Source organism: Diorhabda carinulata, chromosome X (assembly GCF_026250575.1).
Source record: "Diorhabda carinulata isolate Delta chromosome X, icDioCari1.1, whole genome shotgun sequence".
NCBI classification, from domain to species: domain Eukaryota; kingdom Metazoa; phylum Arthropoda; class Insecta; order Coleoptera; family Chrysomelidae; genus Diorhabda; species Diorhabda carinulata.
In genome coordinates, this window is record NC_079472.1 from 1,959,875 (window position 1) to 1,979,553 (window position 19,679).

Here is a 19,679-nt window from a genome sequence, read left to right on the forward strand (position 1 = left end):
GAGAACATTTCAAAACTTGAATAGCAAGAAAATAAGTAAAAACTGACTACAGCTTTTGGATGATAAAGCAGATATATGTCTTCAAGTATATACATTATAATTAACTCAAAAACGGTCAAAAATACTGATTTGTTTGATAATTTTAATGTAGGCATACTTATAACAAAAGATTTTATCTTATTCAAAACTCATTGTCATATATATAAACAGATCAGATTATTAATTATCAAACCGAAAATATTTTAATAACCAGTTAATTTGTGTGGTTGCTGAAATGGCGATTTCAGGATTCCAATCGTTTCGTATTACCGTAGAAATTCCTCTTCTGCTTTTGACATATTCTATTATGGTACAAAGTAAGTATATTTTTTTATTTAACTAAAGAAATCTTGTACAGGGTGTCGTCATAAAGTTTTAAAGATGTAGTTTATGAGGGTCTGAAAGATTTATAAAAGATTTTGCTTACACAATTTTCATTTGTATACCACAATAATAAAGAGTGATAATGTTGATTAATTTTATAGCCCATATCAAATCAAACGTTTATCTATACTAAAAAGTTGATCTTTGTAATTGAATACCAACAAAAAAATTGAAAAAAAAGTTCTTCCACGTCCAGTTGCAGCTAGGCAATCATTGATACAAACACAGGACAAGTCCAAACGTACGAAAAAGAAGAAGAAGACCTCCGGGTGCAGTTCGAGTTTTCTAGAAGTTCTGATTTCAATTTAATGTTCAATAGAATATAGCTAAAACATTATTGATGCTATTAGTTTTTAAAGTATACAGAAAAATGGTTGTTTCATTAAAAATAATCATCATAAACGCAGGATATTGAATTTAATACCTCGTAGAAGTAAATCGTATATGGATGACGTCACAACCAGTCGCCATATTAATTTGGAAAATGGACACGATGTTATTTACATTAAAATTATCATTAGTAGAATTATTTTATTATAATCGATGTTTCAAAAGACGTTACTCGAAATACTATACAGGGTGTCCCACGACGAGTTAAAACTATCTGTATATATGGCAAAATATTTATAGTAAAATCACGAAAATTTCTAAGTTTGGGTTTTCCGATACGATTTTTTTAACTAAAATATTTTCAAAGATGGCCGACTTCCGGTTCTACCGGATATCACCTGAAACTTTGTTATTTTAAATGAAACACATTGTATATTAATACATATTTGAAATCTACGTAAAATTTTAGTATACTTTTGTCTAAAAACTTTTTTCGAAAAATTCATACTTTTTGAGTTATTAATTTTTTTGTAAAAAATTTTACCCTTATAAATTATTTTTTTACGCAGATAACTTTAAAAATATGAAAATGGTTTCTGTTCGGTTGCTTTTAGCAAGGTCAGACGTATTTGAACGTATGTTGAAAAACTTTTTATTTTATACAGGGTTTGTATAAAAAGTGCTCAAAGTGCTTCATAAATATCCAATTTACAGAAAACATTTAATACCTGGGTGATGGTAAGATTTAAATATAGGAAAGTATACATGAGTTTGCCTCATTTTTTACCCCTGAATGCATTAAAATAGAAAAAACTGGGTAGTTCTGTTTAAAAAAATAAAAAAACTTGATATTTATCAACTCAAATTTTGAACACTTTTTTCACACACCCTGTACAAAATGACAAATTTTTCAACATAGATTCAAATACGTCTGGTCTTGCTAAAAGCAAACGAACAGAAACCATTCTCATATCTTTAAGGGTATCCTCGTAAAAAAATAATTTATAAGGGTCAAATTTTTTAGAAAAAAATTAATAACTCAAAACATACGCATTTTTCGAAAAAAGTTTTTAGACAAAAGTATACTAAAATTTTACGTAAATTTCAAAAATGTATTAATATACAGGGTATCCTATTCAAAATAACAAAGTTACAGTCGACTTCCTGTAGAATCGGAAGTAGGCCATCTTTTAAAATATTTTAGTTAAAAAGATTGTATCCGAAAACCCAAACGTAGAAATTTTCATGATTCTACTATAAGTATTTTGCCATATACAGATAGTTTTAATTAATCATGGGACACCCTGTATATGTCTATCTTCGGCTATACCACCAAATATTATTTCAAAGATGTGTGTAATTGTTTCAAAACGTAGTTTTTTATAAAATCTTTTTATTTACGATATTTTACAGTAGTTATACGTCACAATAAAATATTTGTTTGAAATATTGATAATAAATTACCAATTAATCTGATTATATCTATTGTTTGATAGTACTTTAATAACAAGATTTAATTCATAATTTTAATCAATTCAACGTAATCAGATCGCTAAGGAATATTAGAAATATTTAGATAGCTAATTTATCTCGAGCCGTGTACTGTTTAAGTAAATCTGGCAACATCACAATCATGCACTATAATGTAAAATCTGCTTTGTAAACAGAGCGTATATAATATTCTAGAATTAAGAATAATTTTTTACATAGGTTACATAGGGATAATCATCGTGATTTAAAATTTAAATTTAAATTTAAAATATGTTAATTATTACGTATTTTCTTTGTTTTTAATCGTTACTTTTATTTTTTTTATTTTCTTATGACGTCAATCGTTACGTATTTAGAGTTTCCTTTATTTCTATTTATTACTTTTGTTTTTTTTTTGTCAAACAACCGTTGGCCTATCAATTTTAATATTGGGTAAAGTAAGGAAAATTACTTTTTTTGCCTAATGTCCTATTTTATATAAATTTACTGAAACTAGCAAATACGAATTAAGTATTTGTGAATTTAAGTGTTCATGCAAAGGACACGGATGGTCAACTCGGTAGTGCATGCGTTTCAGCATTCGTCATTAAATCTTTTTCGACGGCGTTGCCAAACTTACAGAAACCATATAAGTTATAGGGGATATTATGATATTAAAATTAACCGTTTTTTTAGAGGCCCTATATACGAATCTCAGCATATACCGAACTTGTTACACGATACTAGACTATCCCAAGGAAAATTGTTCCCAACTAGGAAACGAAGACAACAATATGACAGAATTGTTAGAACCGAAAGTTCAACCGACCGTAAATCACATAAATATGGTCCAAAGTACGATACAATCAACAATTCCTTTATTTATTTGTATATACGTCGGATTATGGTCCGACAGATTCGGAAGGAAGCCATTTTTGATAGCCTCCCTCACAGGTATGTATGAATATACGAAGGTGAGTCTCGGCAAAGTTTCTAAAACACGATTTCTGCGAGTTTATTTCAAAACAAAACGAAATATGATATTTTTGGTTAATTGAGAGGAGTGGTCTGTTTATAAGCTTCCTAAAAGTAGGAAAAAAAATGTTTTTGACGAAATAAGATGTATTTAAAATATAAAAATGCTTCTCCAATCGTTTACAGTGCTAATAAATCGAAACGTTTCGATCAAAACATTATTATAATGCCATTTTTGATAGCCTCGCTCGCAGGTATGTACGAATATACGAGGGTGAGTCTCGGTAAAGATTCTAAAACACGATTTCTGCGAGTTTATTTCAAAACAAAACGAAATATGATATTTTTGGTTAATTGAGAGGAGTGGTCTGTTTATAAGCTTCCTAAAAGTAGGAAAAAAAATGTTTTTGACGAAATAAGATGTATTTAAAATATAAAAATGCTTCTCCAATCGTTTACAGTGCTAATAAATCGAAACGTTTCGATCAAAACATTATTATAATGCCATTTTTGATAGCCTCGCTCGCAGGTATGTACGAATATACGAGGGTGAGTCTCGGTAAAGATTCTAAAACACGATTTCTGCGAGTTTATTTCAAAACAAATCGAAATATGATATTTTTGGTTAATTGAGAGGAGTGGTCTGTTTATAAGCTTCCTAAAAGTAGGAAAAAAAATGTTTTTGACGAAATAAGATGTATTTAAAATATAAAAATGCTTCTCCAATCGTTTACAGTGCTAATAAATCGAAACGTTTCGATCAAAACATTATTATAATGCCATTTTTGATAGCCTCGCTCGCAGGTATGTACGAATATACGAGGGTGAGTCTCGGTAAAGATTCTAAAACACGATTTCTGCGAGTTTATTTCAAAACAAAACGAAATATGATATTTTTGGTTAATTGAGAGGAGTGGTCTGTTTATAAGCTTCCTAAAAGTAGGAAAAAAAATGTTTTTGACGAAATAAGATGTATTTAAAATATAAAAATGCTTCTCCAATCGTTTACAGTGCTAATAAATCGAAACGTTTCGATCAAAACATTATTATAATGCCATTTTTGATAGCCTCGCTCGCAGGTATGTACGAATATACGAGGGTGAGTCTCGGTAAAGATTCTAAAACACGATTTCTGCGAGTTTATTTCAAAACAAATCGAAATATGATATTTTTGGTTAATTGAGAGGAGTGGTCTGTTTATAAGCTTCCTAAAAGTAGGAAAAAAAATGTTTTTGACGAAATAAGATGTATTTAAAATATAAAAATGCTTCTCCAATCGTTTACAGTGCTAATAAATCGAAACGTTTCGATCAAAACATTATTATAATGCCATTTTTGATAGCCTCGCTCGCAGGTATGTACGAATATACGAGGGTGAGTCTCGGTAAAGATTCTAAAACACGATTTCTGCGAGTTTATTTCAAAACAAATCGAAATATGATATTTTTGGTTAATTGAGAGGAGTGGTCTGTTTATAAGCTTCCTAAAAGTAGGAAAAAAAATGTTTTTGACGAAATAAGATGTATTTAAAATATAAAAATGCTTCTCCAATCGTTTACAGTGCTAATAAATCGAAACGTTTCGATCAAAACATTATTATAATGCCATTTTTGATAGCCTCGCTCGCAGGTATGTACGAATATACGAGGGTGAGTCTCGGTAAAGATTCTAAAACACGATTTCTGCGAGTTTATTTCAAAACAAATCGAAATATGATATTTTTGGTTAATTGAGAGGAGTGGTCTGTTTATAAGCTTCCTAAAAGTAGGAAAAAAAATGTTTTTGACGAAATAAGATGTATTTAAAATATAAAAATGCTTCTCCAATCGTTTACAGTGCTAATAAATCGAAACGTTTCGATCAAAACATTATTATAATGCCATTTTTGATAGCCTCGCTCGCAGGTATGTACGAATATACGAGGGTGAGTCTCGGTAAAGATTCTAAAACACGATTTCTGCGAGTTTATTTCAAAACAAATCGAAATATGATATTTTTGGTTAATTGAGAGGAGTGGTCTGTTTATAAGCTTCATAAAAGTAGAATAAAAAATGTTTTTGACGAAATAAGATGTATTTAAAATATAAAAATGCTTCTCCAATCGTTTACAGTGCTAATAAATCGAAACGTTTCGATCAAAACATTATTATAATGCCATTTTTGATAGCCTCGCTCGCAGGTATGTACGAATATACGAGGGTGAGTCTCGGTAAAGATTCTAAAACACGATTTCTGCGAGTTTATTTCAAAACAAATCGAAATATGATATTTTTGGTTAATTGAGAGGAGTGGTCTGTTTATAAGCTTCCTAAAAGTAGGAAAAAAAATGTTTTTGACGAAATAAGATGTATTTAAAATATAAAAATGCTTCTCCAATCGTTTACAGTGCTAATAAATCGAAACGTTTCGATCAAAACATTATTATAATGCCATTTTTGATAGCCTCGCTCGCAGGTATGTACGAATATACGAGGGTGAGTCTCGGTAAAGATTCTAAAACACGATTTCTGCGAGTTTATTTCAAAACAAATCGAAATATGATATTTTTGGTTAATTGAGAGGAGGAGTCTGTTTATAAGTTTCCTAAAAGTAGAATAAAAAATGTTTTTGACGAAATAAGATGTATTTAAAATATAAAAATGCTTCTCCAACCGTTTACAGTGCTAATAAATCAAGATTTTTCAATCAAAACATTATTATAATGTTATGTTACTTAAATGACATTATTATCGTTGGTTTTACTTCCAAACTATAAATAAACTCTAAATGAATTGCATCTTGAATTGATTTTAGTCAATTTTACTGACGATATTGAAGAATTCAACCTCTCCGATATACCTGACTTTGGGAAAACCAAAACCTTCTCCCTGCTTTATTTCCAAGCGCAAATCTCGAGACCGTGAAGCGATCAGACCTCGAACGCCGAGTTATGAACTTTGTTTAATGTGCTACGCGCCCATATTGGTCTTATTATACCACACAACTCATAACAGACAAGCAGAAGACCCAGATGACATAATAAACAATGTTTTAGGGGCATTGGTTTCGGCAGCAGCAAATGTACTGATAGTTTATTTTGAGGATCTAACCACCTGGTGGTTTATTGCTAGTATGATGCCGTATGTATTGACAGGTGAAACTGGGGCTTTTATGCTTTTGGTCACTACATACATCGCAGACATCACCACCTCCGAACAAAGAGCATTGAGGTATAGTAGTTGTATTTTTACTTAAAGGAGCAAAATAAGTAGAGAAAAAATAATTTCTGCGTCGATAATTTTATAATAAAACTATTATATTATAGTTAAATTCAGCAGTTTAGGTTTGTGTAGGCTCCAGAAACTCAGAGTTCTTGATCAAGCTCGTCGAAACGGCACTGATGTGACCTAAAGTCTCTACATATTGTTTTTTCGGCGATTTCTTGAACTGCAGTAACACAAAGAAGTCTGTCGAAGCTGTACGCCGTCTGATGTATGAAACTGACCTCGTTTTTCACCAGGAAGTCGATCCTGGCGAAAGCCAAGTGAGTGGGGACATTGTGGATGTGAAGCTTGCTCTACGACCTTTCCTTATGTTTAAATTTTCGTTAAATTCGGCAGTTTAGGTACCAGAAACTCAAAGTTCTTGATCAAGCTCGTCGAAACGGCACTAATTTGACCTTGAGTCTCTACATATTTGTCTTTTCGGCGATTTTTTGGACTGAAGTAACACAAAGAAATCTGTCGAAGCTGTACGTCGTCCGAGTGACCGATTGAACCGGCGCTTTGTCGTAGCGAAGTTTCAAAGAGTTTTGATTTCGAAATAAAAATGTACAAAAGTTTTTTGAAGCACTACGAAAGTATCCACTGTTTTTTTTTACTGCCGTATAATCGCTTCGGAAAAAAATGTGACGCATTATTTTCGAGCCACACCCCGTATTCTCGTCGATGTACCGTTGTTGCCAAGTTTGTTCTGTTTAAGAAAGTTTTTGTAAACATTTATAACCATAATCAGGATATTAAAGTAAAGATTTTTGAAAATAAAAAAATATTTTCAATAAAATAGGTCGTTCTAATTTTTAGGTTAGCTCTGTTTGAAGTGATTTTTGGTTTGTCTTCAGTTTTTGGAAATTTTAGCGCTTCCTATTTATTTTACGCCACAAATTACGCAACTGTTTATTTAATCACTATGAGTTTGTTGGGATTTAGCCTTTTATATACGATATTTGTTTTACCGGAATCCTTGAAAGGAAATAAAGAGGTAGGGCCATTTGTTTTTCGTAGATAAATTCGAATTATTTCACGTTCTCGCCGCTTTTATGGGAAATCTCATGAATTAACACACGCTTTTCCTCATTTTCATCATTTTAATCATCAACACATGCGGTAAATCTGGTCTCAAACCATTTTTACCCCTCATTGGTTCTGTCTGTCTAACCATCTGACTGTTCGCTTAATATTAAAGGCCGAAACCCATTAGCACCACGCCACGCCACGCCACCCCACGCCAAGTGTCGAATATGATTTTCCATTTAAATCAATTTCCTGCGTACACAATCAGATCACATTTTCGACACTTGGTGTGGGGTGGCGTGGCGTGGGGTGGCGTGGCGTGGCGTGGCGTGGCGTGCTGCTTTTGGTTTCGGCCTTAGCACTAGTGAAAAATTGTCATTAATTCTCTGAAATTTAAGTCAATGTGAAGGCGTCGATTGTTTAGTTTTCATTTTTGTTGCACTTTTAGGTACAAAATTCAAAAGAAAAAATCAAATTGACGAACGTGAAGGATTTAGTGAAAAACATTTTCAAAAAGAGACCGAACAATGGTAGAATCCATCTATTATCAATTCTTGGTATTATTTTATTACAGAATTTCACCATTGGAGAAATGACAGTACTGACTCTATTTTTGAGAGCCAAATTCTACTGGACATTATCGAAAATAACGTTGGTCAACAGTATTGCCAGTATTTTGAATATAATCGGTACTGTATTCAGTACTGTGGTTCTTCATAAGTTGCTCAAAATAGAAGAATTTCCCCTAGTACTTCTAGCATCCATTTCGCACATTATATCCAATATACTTAGAGCCAATGCCACTAATGACATATATTTATACATATGTAAGTAGATTTATTATTTTTTTTTCTCAATTAACCTCAAAAATATATGTAACAGACGTTGATTATGTATATATTGAGGTACTACGTACAACGCGCCCTTTCTTGCCGTGATACTGGGGATCCTCATCGTTTGCAGCTGATCCAGCTGCCACAGATCTTCGTTTTCAATTTTAAACCTTTCCAGGTGTAGTAATCTGGAGACCCCTAATGTCTCACACTTCGAGAGAACGTGGATGGAGGTTCTGGGCAACAGAATCTGCTAAGTCCGATGTCTTCAGGTGTCCAGACAGGACTCCCGTTAGAGCAGATCTTCTCTGGTTACATTTCCTTCTCTTTTCCATACGAGGATGGTCTCCAATGGACTCATGGCGCGTTTCCCAAAATATTTTCAAGTTACGAACATAGAAAAAAGTCATCGGGAGCTAAATCCTGCGAAAACGTCGGATCAGCGATGATTTTCGTTACGTGTTTGGACAAAATATTACTATTACTACGACATCTATTATCCAAAAGATTCAGGTCTTTTCGTCGAGAGCCTCCGCTATCTCTTGGAAGTTTATTTCTTGTCTGCAGACGTCCAGCCACCTTCAGAATCGACGCAAATTGTTGAAGGTACGATGCGAAGTTTGGTCCTGGTTTGGACTGACAATCAGGAGAAAGAACAGCTTGAATCTGATCCAGATTTTCTGTCTGTTATGTCCCGGTAATAAAATCATCACCACGTTCGAAAAAATGATGTTAAATCGATTCAAATAAACACCTGCACTCAAAACCGTGTCACTTCAACAGTTTTTGGCTCAAGTTGAGCTATTTCACGCATATTAATCGCCTGACTTGGCTCCGTGTGTTTTTTTTTTATAACCACGTTTGATAGGGAGGCGTGGATGTACAAATGAACAAATTTGGAAGATCTATTTCATATTAAACTTGCCATAATTATATTTTTTATGAAGTTTTCCGTTTTTTAGCGTACTGCGCATTCGCATTTAGAGGCATGGGAGGTATAATGCTCAGAACCGTTACGTCATTTATAATATCCTCGCAGGAAATGGGAAAAGTGTTCGCGGTAATCAGTATTTTGACAAGTCTCGATGAATTGACAGCTAATATAATATATCCGATGGTCTACAACGCAACTCTACACACCAACAGCGGTATTTTCAATTATATGTCTTTGGGAATGATGGCGGTTGGCAGTATTCTGATAATGTAGGTCGAACTTCAGATTATCCACATTTTTGTACAACAAATGATGTTTTTATGGTTTTTTTTTCAATTTTCGCGATTATACGATCATTAATTTGTCGTTTTTAGATATATGATGAATGTTAATTACGCTCATTACGAACCACCGACGAAAGAAGAAGATCTAGATGCAAAGAAAAATATGGCGTTGAATAATATGGATATATTCACTCCAACGCAACGAATGAGTTTAGAAATAGGCACCAGGACGTTTTCTCTTAGATCTATAACGAATACTCCAATTCCTTGAAGTGCATCTATAACGGATATTCACTTATAACAACGAAGATCTGCTCGGTTCTTTCCCGAACGTAATAAAATATAGTTAATATTAGTTAAAATAAGTTAAAATTCGATATCGAAACAATTTTTTGTGATATCACGCGTTATTGCAACTTATTTTTGATTTACATGGTATACTAAACTTAAATATAATTGCTTTACTGATTTAATTTCGATATACGCGGTATATCGAACTTGCTTATCTCACTCTAGCGCATTTACTTTGATATTTCCTCTCTTTATCATATTGATTTGATTATATAGTTTCACACACTGATTCAATATGGTATATTAAACTTGCTTCTGTTTTATTTCAACCCATACAGTTTATTATGTTCTATCTTTATCACAAACAAAACCTAAATGAACTTGCAGCATTCTATCTCACTCTTACGCTCTTTTTTTCAACACGTAGATTTGGTACGTGATTCAGACTGGCATATTGAATTTGTTTCCATCTCATTCTAACTCATACATTGTGTTATCTTCTTTCTTTATTAAATTGATACAATTTCTGTACGATATTCATACGTTGATATGAAAGGCGTTGCTATCTTAAACTCGTTCTACTTTTTTATTATGAATTATTACTGTATATTGTAAAGTGATTTTTTTAATTGTAGACATAATACTTATTCGAATCAACTTCGTGTTTTATTTACGCCCCTATTCTCAATATCAAATGAATTCACATAAAGTTGTGTGTATATAGTATATGTTCCGCTAAAAATTTTCTCTCACTCTAGCACATATATTTTAATATATTCTCTCTTCTTGATATAATTTCGTGATTCGTCATCTATTTCATTTACAAACAGTTAGTTAACAACTAGTATTAAAGATGGCGTCATTAAGTGAAACTAGTTTAAATATAAGTGTTGATTGATAAAAAGTAATTTCTTTTTAATTATATTTACAATCATGGATAAAACGCGAGTACGTTTTGTATTTTTTTGTATAAAGCAACATGTTTTTTATTTGAATTAAATATAAAGATAACTGCGAAAGGTTAAAGAAAACTGTAATAGTGAAATTTGTCGTGAAATATATGATGCTATATACTATAAACTAATTATTTCAATACAATAAATTAGGTTTAAGATAAATTTAACGCTATAAAATTTAAAATATTGAAGGGATAAATTACAACCGCCATCTACATTCTAATCTTGAAGCAATAATGAAATTTCCGTTTAATTGAGTTGTTTATGTTAATTATTACAACGAACATTTAAGAGAGGGCGCTAGAGTTGAAAGCAATAAATATATTAACAGAAAACTTGAAAATTTTTATTAACACTTTGAGTTAATTATTTCTGTTTAATAAAGTGATTATTAAAATGATCTAATAAATATTAAACCTTGTAAAATTTGGAATTATAATTTTCATTAGTGTCGCCATCTGTGTTTTAAATTCCAAAGGACAAACAAAATTATTTTGATGGTAACTTCAGTCATGAATAAAAGTTAGTACATGGATTAAACAATAGATAGCGTTATAACACGAACCAAATAAATATATGATTAAAACAAAATATAATAATAATAATATCCAGAAGTTTGTTGTGTTGACAGACTTATAACGTTATATATAAATAAGATTAGTTATAAATCACATCACAGGTTACGAATTATATTTTTGTATATACCCTGTATATTCGAGATCAATAAACTTAATGAATCTACCGGACGTCACGTTTTAGGGGATCACCATATGGTCTAGCATATCCTATTACAATGATACCCATTTACCAGTGAATTTTTTAACGTTTTTATGCATTAGGTAGTTTGACGTTTTCTGTGATATTTACGAGACTTTAAATGTTAATGTTATTGTTCTAAATATAAGGTTAGTATTTAAATTATTACGTTATTTAAAAAAATAAATAAATAAATTCTTGGATGAATTCAAAATAAAAATAGTTTTTTGAAAATAAAATATTTGTCGTTAATTGTTTATACTTTTTTTGACGGTTATAATGCTTTACAAATATCAGTGATTTTCGAGGCGTAGTAAATAATTGTTTCTATAGATACGAGTGGTGATCACAAATTACTATGGAAAGGAAATATTTCAATACGTTATAATGAACACTGAGATTTTATATGTTTAACGGAAACTAATTATTTCAGTACTTAGTTACTTGTTATATATTATACAGGGGTTTTTTATTTTTGAGTTTGGATTTTGTGATGAAAATAGTTTATACAATGCTATTTATATTTAATAATCAGTTGGGCTTCAAAATTCCTTTTTATTATTAAAAAAAAGTATCCAAAAAGGACGTGGACAAAAAGGACAAGCATCCAAAGTCGAAAAATAGAAATTCGGCGAGGTTGTAATAAACCAAAAAATAATTAGATCATTTCGAAATTGAAATTTCACTTCTTTGGGTCAGACTTTTCATTAAGAATTAGAAAAAAGATCCAACAATGATATATATACAGGTGTGGTACGAAGATTTTACAAATAAACGTGTGTGAAAGAATTAACTCTAACCAAACATATTTTTTCTGTCATTATGTTTACTTTTTTAATGTTTGTCCCATACCTAGTATGCGAAAATTTATTTTTATACATAATATATAGAAAAAAAAACATATTGTTTCAGAATAGGTAAAAACGAAGAACGTTTCTAACCAATGAGGAAGTTTTTTATGTAAGTAACCAATAAATTTCGTCTTGATGACCTAGAGATGGCAGTAGTTGCTTCAAAAATGCTTGTTTTGTTGTATGTATGTAATGTATTTGTTTAACAGCCAGGAATTATAAATTAAAATGAATAAGGGGGCAACCATAAATTACGTGAACCATTTTTCGATCAGTCTAGAATCCCGTTGTAAAATTCAAAGTAAAACTGGACAAAAACAAAACTTTTCGCTCAATCCATGGAGATTCGCGTACTTTTTCGATCGAAATAATGGGAGCCATGTCAACTGGGATTTCTGGTAGTGGAAACATTCCAAACTTTCATCCACAACGCACGGCAGATCTTCAGCAAGACGCATTGGCTGAATCCCGACAACAGATTGTCGTCGAAATGGATTTAGAGCTGATCTATTATCAATAACTTCATCATTTTCTGCGAATAGCCTGTTAAATAACGAATTTGAACAACTTGGTATTCAAATTTCCTTTCCACAGTGGGAAATTCAGCGGATTGGCTGGTAACCAAATTCCCCTCTTTCTAAGTAATTAATCGATACCCCCTAGATCGATTTTGGCTTAATTAGGCTAAAATAAATCGAAAATGAGGAATGAAATTTTTCGATATTTCGCTTCGTTTTCGAGATATCGATACTTAAAAGTTATAATTAAAAGTTAGTTCAAAAAGTAGTGAACAGATGGCGTTAAATACTTCGTTTCAAATGAATATTCGATGAACAAAAGATTTTTTATTCAATTTTTATATTATTTACCCTAATACTCCAAAAGTATATTGAAAAAAATAGATTTTTATAACTTTCATCACTCTGTGATTAATATAATTTAATATACGATAAATACATGAATAATTTGATGTTTTTTATGAAGAATTGTCGGTTATTTTTCATTATTCATAAAATAAATAAAAATATTTAATGATAATTTGAAAATTTAATTAGTAAGTAAGGGAAAAGTACGTTCTGAATGTTTTCCAAAGTTATTTATTTATAATTGAAGAGCCAGACTACTGTAGTATTTCAAAATTATCGTGGAAAAGTTATCTAGCAATTGTTTTTGCATCATTTATCCTATTTTTAACGAGAAAATCGACCGAATAAGGAAAATTACTTTAAAAAAATCGTTTCAAATCTACCCGCTCCAAATTTATCTACCCCAAATCTCCCCTATCCAGACTAACCCGTTCCTCGCGGCTTGTGGCAAATCCCCCGTGGCGGCGAGGGGTCAAAGCCCCCCCATAAGAAAAAAAAATAATAATAAAATAAAACTAGAATAAACCTCACGTAAAGAAAATTTTTTTAGACAATTTTTGCTGCAAAAAATTCGCGATTTTTGAACTTTTTACATTCAAAGTGCACCACGAGAAAGTTAGGTTAGGTTATATACAAATATTGAATAAAAATAAATTTTTCCAACTTCAAGTATCGATATCTCGAAAACGAAGCGAGATATCGAAAATTTTTATTCCTCATTTTCGACTTATTTTGGATCGATTTACAGATTGGCGCCACGGAAATCGTACTCGTGCTCCCAGATCCAATATTTTGCTTAAAAATCGACTAAAATAACAAAATTTATCGTTTTTTTTTATCGTTTCATATGATCGACGCTAATCACTTCCCAACGTATCAAGAAATAATATATTTACTTTTCAATCAATGTTTTAAATGAAATACACTTTCAAATCTATCGATAAAGAAAGCAGTTGGTAAAATATTTACTCTTACTATTACAAATATAGTAAAAGAACGTATTTTAAACATACATTTGTTTGTCAAATTTCTCTAATAGCCTTAGGACGTACATTCACGATTTACCTCTCACAGAATTTACGTTAAATAAAGTGGACTGATCTCAAATCATATATTTACAATATAAATTCAGATTTTGAACTTTAAAAGCCTATAACTCGGTAACGAGGTGTCGTTTGAGAAAATACTTTTGTTCCGGCATCAATTCAATCACGAATTTTACGTATCGAGTCCCGAAACACCCTGTATATTATCAAAATTCGAAAGGATCTTTTATTATTTACATTTTCCGAAAGTTCAACATCTCTAGTTTTTTTTTCCAAAACCCTTCGTCCTGAATAAGGATTTTTCAATGTTTTACTTAACCTAGAAACGTAATCATTCATTAAAAATCAAAAATGATCGAATATATAATTTAGAAAATATATTTACAATATAAATTCAGATTTCGAACTTTGAAAGCCTATAACTCGGAAACGAGGTGTCGTTTGAGAAAATACTTTCGTCCCGGCGTCAATTCAATCACGAATTTTACGTATCAAGTCCCGGAACACCCTGTATATTATTAAAATTCTAAACGATCTGTCATTATTTACATCCACCATAAGTGACTGTTCAATATCGCTAATTTTTTTTTCAACACCCTCTATATATATACGATATTTTGAATATAATAGTTAAAAAATTATTTTTCTTTTTGTTCAAATTCATTCTTACCTTTCCCCTGAAACTCTAAATTATTTTATAACATATAAATAAATATTTACACTCCATCTTGACACAGGTAAGATTTTAGAAAACTTTCTCGCCGAATGAATCGGTAATGTAGTTACCTTCACAAGGTCGGTACAACAATCTCGTGACTTCCACCGACTCCTAGTGCACGAAACTTTATTATCTGTTTCCTTTCTACTGAGATTTCAGTATCTTTTTAGTTTCTTGAAAAGATGCGTAATTTTATATCACGGACGTCGTCTACGAGGTGTTGTTAAAAATCACCGGGTAATTTTTGTTCATGAGAAAATCGTTTATTGAATGGTTATGTAAAGACAATGTGTTTTTGGTGAGGGAAATGCCTTTGGATATGGTTTCGTTCGTAGTTTCCACTGGTTTAGGGGTTAGTGTTGTTGCGGGAATTATTTCGGGAGTTTGTTATATTTTAGCCTACGGATCCCCAAAAAAAAGGTAAATATTTTATGAATATTCACTTATTTCACATAAATCGCGTGTATATTCAATTACATAACAATACTACTTTTAATATTAAACATATTTTCAAAAATAATCAATTAAATTTATTCCAATTAATTGATACGCACTGTATAATAAAATACCGTCCTTATTCCATATAAATATAAAAAGAAGAAGCGACAACTCTCCATAGTTGCCAAAATTTACATTGTACCTTCCTTACATTAACGTCTATAAGTTTATTTCAATCTAAATTCATTGATAAAATAGGAATCTTCTCTACATAACACATAAACTTGACAACGTCTTATTTAAAGTCTTGTTGGTTACTATAGGCAACCAACACTACATAATTAAAAATAGCATCATTATAACAAATATATCATTAAAATTTTTTAATTATCGTTAGTATGTCAACACTGTTAGTTTGTTTTTGCTGATAAGACGTAAGAAAATTTTTATTGTTTGCAAATAAGCTTGTTTATTTTGTGAATTACATTTTGTTTACCACATGCGTCATCTACGTTATTAAAATCTGTAGATATAAATCGACTCATATGGAAATGCAATGATATCTAATAAATTGGAAAAACATTTGCATTAATAATTATTTGATATATAAACATACAGTGTAATGAAAAAGTTTTAATTTACATAAAAGAATAATACAAATACTTTTATATTTTAAATTATTTTAATTTGCAGTTAAGTGAAATTTATTATATCCAAGAACTAACCTCTAAATTCTTCTTTTTTTATTTTAATTACGAGTTATTGGATAATTTACTCCTTAAAACGAATAGAAATAAATCTTGACAGTTGACTTATACATACAAGCATCATTTGAATAAATTTGAACGATATATTATATTAGAATCAAATTCAAATTGTTAGATATAATAAAATATATTCGATCTAATGTAAAATATCTTCTGGATGCTTTTTTTTTCAATTTTAAAACGAAAAAAATGAAGTCGTTCTAGCGACGCTATCGACACCTGCTGTCGAATAGAACATACACAATTTGATTTAACGAAGTTTTCTTATTTAACCACAATGGTTGTGTGAATGTGAAGTTGCAGAAATGTCAGATTTCCATTTTAGAAGTAATATTATGAAATTTATATTAAACGAAATCATGATTTTGTGTCATTAGGGAAAAAATTCTATATTCCCGGCATTCCCAAAGTACCTAATTATAGAAAAAAATGTAGAAAGTTTTTAGAGCCTTGAATATTTTCATGTAGGGAGTTTTAAACAATAACAAATAAACAATTGTTTATAAATTGATGGGAAAGATTTATAAACCGTAAAATTGTTTTAAAACAGAAGGAAATATGTTGTATACCATTGTTCTGAAAAACGATCCTTGAAGAAGAATTTAATTCAATTTTTCGCTACAGTTTTGTTTATACAATGAAACACAATTTTAAGAGAAAAAAAAACATTTTTCCATGGTAATTTTACGAAAATATACGACAAGTTTCATTATAGTAGCGATTGCAAAACAGTTAGGAATGTATTTGGTTAGGTTCCGGATGGCTGGGTGACCATTTTAGTCGAAGATCCGGTCGCAGCACAGAGCCGGCTTTAAAATATATAAATTCAAATAAAAAATTATTTACTATAAAAATTTCGATTATATAATTATTGTATTTGACTGAAGAACCGAACCTGGTATGAGTGGCTATACAAATTATTTAAATAAATATATCTTAACGAAAATCTATAGGTATATCAATAATTTTTCCAAAAAAAAAAACATATAAATGAAAAAAAAGATAATCTTGGGCGATAGGAAATAATACATAGAGATTTTCTACATAAAATAATAAAAAATAGCCGAAAAAAATTGTTTAAAAGAAGAATTAAAAGTGAATTAAACCAAAATCAAGGAATATTGACAATATAAAAGTCATTGACCTATAGAATGAATTTATATAACGATCTTAATTAAAATTTCATTACAAAATTTTTGATTACATCGATTTTGTTGTAGTACGGTCCTGTATACAACCATGGTATGTCCCATAATCTAGTTAGCGTCAACATTTAATTGTGTCTGTGTATGTGTCGGTTTAAAATAAACACATTTGTTACTATTTGTATTTTTATTGTCAATTATTACGAGTAAGAAGAATCAGAATAGGTAACGTTCCACTTTAATACGAATTTATATCACTTGTATGTAAAATACAATTTCTGCACGGATATATATAATAATAAGCATAATGCATGCGTGACATCCAAATCGAACCAGGTTTTTCACCTCCTTCTTTACGTACTTCAAATTTGACGCCCCGTATCTCGTGTATTTGTACGTTTAACCGAGTTATGATTTTTTTCCTTATAAATTGATTATTTCTTAGTGCTTTCCTTGAATTTTAAATCGATATCTTCATTATTTTAGTCGTACCGATTTTTCGAATCAATTCCCACACCTACTTTTCGTATATCAACTTTGACGCCCCGTATCTCGTATATTTGTACGTTTAACCGAGTTATGATTTTTTTCCTTATAAATTGATTATTTCGTAATGCTCTCCTTGAATTTGAAATCGATATCTTCATTATTTTGGTAGTACCGATTTTTCGAATCAATTCCCACACCTACTTTTCGTATATCAACTTTGACACACTGTATCTCGTATATTTGTACGTTTAACCGAGTTATGATTTTTTTCCTTATAAATTGATTATTTCGTAATACTCTCCTTGAATTTGAAATCGATATCTTCATTATTTTGGTAGTACCGATTTTTCGAATCAATTCCCACACCTACTTTTGGTATATCAACTTTGACACACTGTATCTCGTATATTTGTGTGTTTAACCGAGTTATGATTTTTTTCCTTATAAATTGATTATTTCGTAATGCTCTCCTTGAATTTGAAATCGATATCTTCATTATTTTGGCAGTACCGATTTTTCGAATCAATTCACACACCTACTTTTCGTATATCAACTTTGACGCCCCGTATCTCGTATATTTGTACGTTTAACCGAGTTATGATTTTTTTCCTTATAAATTGATTATTTCGTAATGCTCTCCTTGAATTTGAAATCGATATCTTCATTATTTTGGTAGTACCGATTTTTCGAATCAATTGCCACACCTACTTTTGGTATATCAACTTTGACACACTGTATCTCGTATATTTATACGTTTAACCGAGTTATGATTTTTTTCCTTATAAATTGATTATTTCGTAATACTCTCCTTGAATTTGAAATCGATATCTTCATTATTTTGGTAGTACACATTTTTCGAATCAATTCCCACACCTACTTTTGGTATATCAACTTTGACACACTGTATCTCGTATATTTGTACGTTTAACCGAGTTATGATTTTTTTCCTTATAAATTGATTATTTCGTAATGCTCTCCTTGAATTTGAAATCGATATCTTCATTATTTTGGCAGTACCGATTTTTCGAATCAATTCACACACCTACTTTTGGTATATCAACTTTGACGCCCCGCATCTCGTATATTTGTACGTTTAACCGAGTTATGATTTTTTTCCTTATAAATTGATTATTTCGTAATACTCTCCTTGAATTTGAAATCGATATCTTCATTATTTTGGTAGTACCGATTTTTTGAATCAATTCCCACACCTACTTTTGGTATATCAACTTTGACGCCCCGTATCTCGTATATTTGTACGTTTAACCGAGTTATGATTTTTTTCCTTATAAATTGATTATTTCGTAATACTCTCCTTGAATTTGAAATCGATATCTTCATTATTTTGGTAGTACACATTTTTCGAATCAATTCCCACACCTACTTTTGGTATATCAACTTTGACACACTGTATCTCGTATATTTGTACGTTTAACCGAGTTATGATTTTTTTCCTTATAAATTGATTATTTCGTAATGCTCTCCTTGAATTTGAAATCGATATCTTCATTATTTTGGCAGTACCGATTTTTCGAATCAATTCACACACCTACTTTTGGTATATCAACTTTGACGCCCCGCATCTCGTATATTTGTACGTTTAACCGAGTTATGATTTTTTTCCTTATAAATTGATTATTTTGTAATACTCTCCTTGAATTTGAAATCGATATCTTCATTATTTCGGCAGTACCGATTTTTCGAATCAATTCACACACCTACTTTTGGTATATCAACTTTGACGCCCCGTATCTCGTATATTTGTACGTTTAACCGAGTTATTATTTTTTTCCTTATAAATTTATTATTTCGTAATACTCTCCTTGAATTTGAAAT

General features: G+C 30.7%; 2 protein-coding genes across 3 annotated transcripts in view; both read left to right on the forward strand.

The window, feature by feature from the left end:
• Positions 1-227: 227 nt before the first annotated feature.
• Positions 228-10,468, forward strand: LOC130901841 (proton-coupled folate transporter-like). Its single transcript, XM_057813469.1, has 7 exons — positions 228-356; positions 2,920-3,177; positions 6,233-6,407; positions 7,260-7,437; positions 7,918-8,296; positions 9,265-9,505; positions 9,611-10,468. Exons 1-7 carry the CDS (start codon positions 275-277, stop codon positions 9,789-9,791), a joined length of 1,494 nt encoding a protein of 497 aa, XP_057669452.1. The 5' UTR covers positions 228-274; the 3' UTR covers positions 9,792-10,468.
• A 4,603-nt stretch (positions 10,469-15,071) lies between these two features.
• The window catches only part of LOC130902455 (uncharacterized), a 36,969-nt gene continuing 32,361 nt past the window's right edge, over positions 15,072-19,679 (forward strand). The window contains exon 1 of one of the 2 annotated variants that reach the window (XM_057814613.1): positions 15,072-15,424. In XM_057814613.1, the coding sequence (XP_057670596.1) occupies positions 15,255-15,424 (170 nt within the window). In that variant the 5' untranslated portion in view covers positions 15,072-15,254. The remainder of the gene's footprint in view (positions 15,425-19,679) is intronic. The other variant, XM_057814612.1, reaches the window with a different exon arrangement.